Source organism: Euphorbia lathyris, chromosome 5, assembly GCF_963576675.1.
Source record: "Euphorbia lathyris chromosome 5, ddEupLath1.1, whole genome shotgun sequence".
NCBI lineage: Eukaryota > Viridiplantae > Streptophyta > Magnoliopsida > Malpighiales > Euphorbiaceae > Euphorbia > Euphorbia lathyris.
Window position 1 is genome coordinate 11,004,764 of NC_088914.1, and position 6,835 is coordinate 11,011,598.

The 6,835-nt window shown below is 30.5% G+C and overlaps 1 protein-coding gene across 1 annotated transcript; it reads left to right on the forward strand.

Moving 5' to 3' along the window:
• Positions 1-411: 411 nt before the first annotated feature.
• Positions 412-2,016, forward strand: LOC136230433 (BAHD acyltransferase At5g47980-like). Its single transcript, XM_066019496.1, has one exon. It carries the CDS (start codon positions 432-434, stop codon positions 1,806-1,808), a length of 1,377 nt encoding a protein of 458 aa, XP_065875568.1. The 5' UTR covers positions 412-431; the 3' UTR covers positions 1,809-2,016.
• The last annotated feature ends 4,819 nt before the right edge of the window (positions 2,017-6,835 follow it).

Genomic DNA, 6,835 nt, shown 5'->3' on the forward strand with positions numbered 1-6,835 from the left:
CAACACATTAATGAAGTTGCCAGGACTCGAACCCTCGACCGTTTGGTCCTAGAGGCTCTGATACATGTCATGGAGCCGATTGAACTAAAAGCTCGAACTGATAGTTAAAGTCCAATCATATATCTTATATTAATCTCTGACGCCTCCTTCCTTAATCAAAGGTCCAGATTTCGATTTTCACCTTTTGAGAATGCAAAAAATTTCCGTGGCCACTTGTTTTACCCATAGAGGTACAAAAAAGAAAGACAATTAGCTAACATAAGCTTTAAGACATAACAATTAAAAACTTGGTAGTTGTGGTAATTTCCTCAAGAGATGTTGTCCTTCTTTTACACTAAATATGCTTAATAAGATATTCAATTTATCTGTCTATTTTGGTTTGTTGAAGAAGTCAACATTGTTGGGCTGAGATGTTTTTTTTATTACAGAACATGCACATTGATAGCTCAGCAAATGCTAACTTCTTAAACAAAGAAAAAGCAAACAGAAAGATTCACGAGTACAATATCAAAATAGCCCCAAAAATGCAGCCAGAGATAATCTCAAGAGAGATCATCAAACCAACATCTTCATCACCATATAATCACCCAAACATTCACAAACTTTCTTTCTTTGATCAAACAAGTCCTTGTGTTTATATCCCCCTACTTATCTTCTACACAACTAAACATACATCTAGTGTCCTCAAGAATTCCTTATCTGCTACCCTCTCCGAATTCTACCCTCTCGCCGGACGGACAAAAGACGATGTCACCGTGGATTGTAATGACGACGGGGTTGTATTTCTTGAAGCAACAATGGGATGTAATTTGTCTGAATTGCTAAAAAGTCCTGACGATGAAACCCTCAAACTCTTGCTTCCTGATGGTTTATACTACAAGGATTTTACTCTGAGTAGTCCTGTTGTAGTTCAGGTTACTTATTTTCAATGCGGAGGGATGTCAATTGGGTTATGTTTGAGTCATAAGATTCAGGACATGGAAAGTATTTGTGCTTTCCTGAAGAAATGGGCTTCGGTAGCTCGAAATTCGGATAACGAAATCACTCCTGATTTCGATATAGCGTCTCTATATCCGCCTCTAGATTTGCCTTTCTTGAAAAACCAGCAGCCTGCTCAGGAAATGAACAACTGCGCCTCGCGGAGGGTTGTTTTTCGCGCTGGAAACGTATCCAAACTGAAAGAAATTGCAGCAGATCATGTCCTGAATCCTACACGAGTCGAAGTAGTCGCTTCATTACTGTATAAATCAGCCATTTCTGCGGTTTCCAAGGTTTCTAAGGCGAGTTCATCCGGTTCTTCAGAGCAGAGTGTCATGCATCATGTAATGAATCTCCGTACTAAGGTTTCTCCTCCGTTATCAGAGAGGAAAGCAGGGAATTTAACTGGCGTATTTCCTGTTTCGGCGAAGGAGGCAGATTTTGGGGTGTTGGTGAAGGAATTTAGAGAGGAAAAAACGCGGTTTTCGGATTCGTGTGGGAAGGTGTGTGATAAGGAAGAGCTGTATATGTTTGTTTTGGATAGTATGAAAGGTTTGGGGACGTATTTTAGTGATGAGAATGAAAAAGTGTATTTTTGTAGCAGTTGGTGTAGGTATCCTTTTTATGAAATAGATTTTGGATGGGGGAAGCCATTTTGGGTTACTACTGTTTTCTGGGCAATGAAGAATCTCATACTTATGATTGATGCAAAAGGAGGGGATGGGATTGAAGCTTTTGTTACTTTAGATGAAAGAGCCATGGCTGTTTTTGAGAAAGATCAAGAGCTTCTTTCGTTTTCAAGTGTTAATCCAAGTGTTTTTCAAGATTAGTGTTCATGAGAAGTTCTGTTGTGGATCGAGACTAGTAACTGTCTTTCCATTTCCATGCAGATGATGTCAAATCAATAATTAGACTGACGTGGCATCACGCGTTAACGTTCTCTTTTTCTTTTTTGAATTTCATTGTAGACTTGCTGTATTGTTCTTTTTTGAATTTCATTGTAGACTTGCTGTATTGTGGAACATATGCATTTGACAATTGAACTACTAAATTTGAATAAAAAAAATAGAATTAATTTGAATAATTTACTTTTTAAGTACGTTAGATTGGACCCGTATGGACTCCTTATAATATATGCAGCAGATATATTGAAGATTCGAACAAAGATTATGTTGAATAATAGAATTCTATTATTCAACATAATCTTTGTTCGAATCTTCATTATATTTACTGCATGTACTATAAGAAGGGGTCCACACAATATTAACCTTTGTTAAATATATTTCTCGATATTTTTCTATATAGCATAGAGATGTATATAGATTTTTGGAAATTTTTGAACCCGGTCGAATACTAAGAACAAAAAGATCAAGAATTTGACTAAATCTTTTTGTGTTTTTAGTATCTAACTGAATTATATCGAGATTTTCAAATTTTCAATCGAACTAGTATCACCTCCAGTCATGGTGCTTCATTTTTTTTATTTTTGATTTTTTTGCCACGTGGAAGAAATAATGTTTTTTCCTTTTTCTACTTAACAAATGAGATTGAACACGGCTACTATATGTTCGTTGGGTGTTCTTATGCGGCTGCCCTAGTCCGGAGATGTTGTATCTAACGGAACTGTTAACTATAAGGCAACAATATGTTAAGTCGGCTTACTTGTGCAACCGATTAACAGAATGTTCAAGATTATCTCCTCATGTTTGGCGGGTTGATAATCTGGTAGTGAAACCGTGAAGGCAAAAAAATAATAATCTAAATATCCCTAGTCTATTAGTATCATGGGAACGATAGCCAACTAAAGACTAGTATTTGCTTTGTTGTAATGGTATTTCATCGGTTACAAACATTGGGATGTCAAATCAGAGGTATGACGGTTGATGAAACAGTAAGGTCTAGATTGATCCATAAGAACATCACATGGTTAGGATTGTCATGTGTGGTTCTCAGGTAACACTCTAAGTTGAATCCTTACACCAAGTTCACTATAGGGCCTAGATGGTGTGCATTGTGCTTTGATGAATCGCCTATTTGGGCCTCAAGTATGGGTCCAGTTGGATGGCTTGTATGCATGCTTTGAAACCATGAGCGAAGGGAGGGATTGCTTAATCTCGTATAGAGATTAGATATCACCGACTACTTGATTAGTGGGACTGAGAAGCGTGTGGTCTCACCTGAATGAGGCAATATGTAATTTCTCATTTGATATTTTAGGAGTTTAAATACGACAAGGGATGAAAGTTAAAATTTACTCTACAGAGATAAAAAAATTTAATGAAATTTATGTTACTTCCATTAATCCCAATTAGGAGGTTAGAGTTTGAAGGTGAAAAGAAATAAAAGTTTAATTTTCGTTAACCTTCATTTACTCTAATTTACATCCATTAACATCCAAACTCATAAACACATGCTTAAACTTATTTGAAGTAACATATTTATTTATGTGAGTTTGCTTAAAGTGATCTACGAACCAATTAAAATTACTAAGTAATATATGCTTCAACTTGGTTATATATCTCTTCCTACACTACCACGTAATACTTAGTATCATGTTGCTTTAAATAAGTGCAAGAGATTAAAGAGTTATTTTTAGGGTCAAATACATGAATATCATACAAAATTATAACTAAGTCATATCACAAACTTAATTAAATTCCATGTAAGTTTCTCTTATTTTTAAAGTTCAAGGATCAATCCATTTTTTTGGAGGACTTATGTATTAAGGCTTTTTGAGAAGTTGTCATTCTATGTAAATTGTAAATAATCTAAGTATAACAAAGCTAAGAGAGATTGGGTTTAATTAATTTGGGCCTATGTTTATGGGTTTAGAGGTTCAATTTGATTTTTTTTTTTATTCATTTTTATTTTTAGTATGAGAAGAGTACTCCTCTTGTATTAATTAATCATTCATTGTGGATATTAATTTAAAATATATGTTGAGAAAATTTGGTGTTCTTGTTCATCTAATATGACTTGATTATGGATTATTAGGCATAAGTTATGCTTACTTTATTTTTTTATAAAGTAAGTCTTACTTTGTATATTTTTACCATTGGATGAATTTTTCACTTTATCATCTAATGGTGAAACAAACAAAGTAAGACTTACTTTGTCAAAAACAAAGTAAGCATAGAAGACACCTGGATTACTAATCACAAAGCACATCTTTATAATTACACATGTTCAAGGATCAGGGTATTAACCCCATCCCTCAAAGCTCGCATCCAATATATTGATGTTAGATTTGATCCGATTTAGATTTCTTATTTATAAAATAGGTTTGAGATTTATAAAAATAAAAGGAACTGATCCCATCTAGCCCGACTTATTAATATTAATTATTAATTATTTAAATTGAAGTATAAAGTTTAATTTTATTATTAGGAAGATATATTTCTTTTTAGGTCGGCTTATTTATGAGTTGAATCTATATATAATATAAAACAGTAACGATTGAGCTGAGGTGTCACTTCCTTCTTTTTTTACTGATAAAAAATATAATATAATATATAATATATTAATTTTAATTATATTATTATATTTATCTATAAAAAGATTATTTTATTCGTACTATATCTAAGAGTTCTACAAAATTTAAATTAATCCCTAAATCTCTCTAATTCTCTGCATATCTATATCTATATATAATATAAAACAGTAACGATGGAGCTGAGGTGTCACTTCCTCATTTTTTACTGATAAAAAATATTATATATAATATAATATAATATATTAATTTTAATTATATTATTATATTTATCTATAAAAAGATTATTTTATCCGTACTATATCTAAGAGTTCTACAAAATTTAAATTAATCCCTAAAATCTCTCTAATTCTCTGCATATCTATATTTATATATAATATAAAACAGTAACGATGGAGCTGAGGTGTCACTTCCTCATTTTTTACTGATAAAAAATATAATATAATATATAATCTATTAATTTTAATTATATTATTATATTTATCTATAAAAAGATTATTTTATTCGTATTATATCTAAGAGTTCTATAAAATTTAAATTAATCCCTAAAATCTCTCTAATTCTCTGCATATCTATATATAATATAAAACAGTAACGATGGAGCTGAGATGTCACTTCCTCATTTTTTACTGATAAAAAATATTATATAATATATAATATATTAATTTTAATTATATTATTATATTTATCCATAAAAAGATTATTTTATCCGTACTATATCTAAGAGTTCTACAAAATTTAAATTAATCTCTAAAATCTCTCTAATTCTCTGCATATCTATCTATATATATAATATAAAACAGTAACGATGGAGCTGAGGTGTCACTTCCTCCTTTTTTACTGATAAAAAATATAATATAATATATTAATTTTAATTATATTATTATATTTATCTATAAAAAAATTATTTAAAATAAATGTGAAAATAAAATAATAATATTTAATTTATATAGCACTTTTATATCATTAATTGTAATTATTAAATTATATTTTTGTTAATATTTATATGTTAAGATGAATCTGTGCATCGCACGGGCCAAAAACTAGTTTGATATTTAATTTTAAATTCGAATCAATCCGATCCTAATCCTCCTCAACTAATAAGAGCTTTCTATTTAATTTTCTATATTCTACCAAAAAAAAAAAATAAGAGCTTTCTATATAAAAATCATTATTACTTATAAAAAATTATACTATAAAAATTAATTTTCAATATATTATTATTTTATTTTTATTATAAATAAAATATACTTTTATATTATAAATTATAGAACCTAATTCATAGCACAGAACTTTGGCAAAGGCCTGCTGAAACAGGCCCAATCTTTAAGCCACGAACAGGTTAAAAACATCTTTCCTCTCTTTATTTTTACATAAAATTTTTTTATATAGATATTTTGGATTCTAATTTGGGACTTCGTTTTAATTGCATAATTCCTAAGTTTTAAGTCTTGGTTAAAAAAAAAAAAACTTGGTAAAAAAAACAATTCAATAATTCTTTTGTAGTACAGAATAAAGAGAATGAGTTTGCTTATTAACCCGAAGCTTTAATTATAAAGCATAACTAACTGTACACATATTAATGAGCATTCTGGATTTTAAAGATACCCTTTTATTTCCAAAAATGCATTGTGTATTATAAAAAAGTGAAAAGGAAAAGGAATTGGAACCAATTAATTGTCTACACGTGGAAAGGTATTTAATATCAAGTACGGGGGTCTCTATAAATAGCATATGGACAAATGTCACAAGATACACATTCATTTTCTAAAAAATATACTGCTTTCAAGTTATAAGTTACTGACAGGGGATGCTGGATTCCAACCCCTCCCCTGATTGTTATAGGTCTTCCCAAATCTGATTTATTAGAATATATCAAATTCCTGAACAGGTTTAAAACTAATTAAATTAGTTGGGGAAATGATTCAATTATATTAGCTGTCTCATATTATGCCAAAAAAAATATATTATAAAATACGAAACCGACCGATGCACCTATGGAAAAGCTTGGCTTGCTTTATTTTATTATTAATTTTTTTTTTTAATCAAAAGCTTGTCTTTCTTAATTTGTAGCATATATAATAATTTATTTACGTTCTTTTGCAACATGGCCAAAAAAAATTAGAGTTAAGCGGATTACATTGCAAAATGACAATTTTTGTTTTGCATATTTTTGGAGAAGGAAATAGGGTGGCAGATTCCTTAGCTAACCATGGTCGATCTGCTTCTTCGTTGATTTCATGGAATTCCTCGCCTTCCTTCTGCTCTCATCTTATGTCTGATGATTTGGCGGGACTGCTCCGGTTTCGATTCCGCTAGTTTGTTTGTATTTTATTTCTCTTTTTTATTTGTTCTTTTTTATTTATT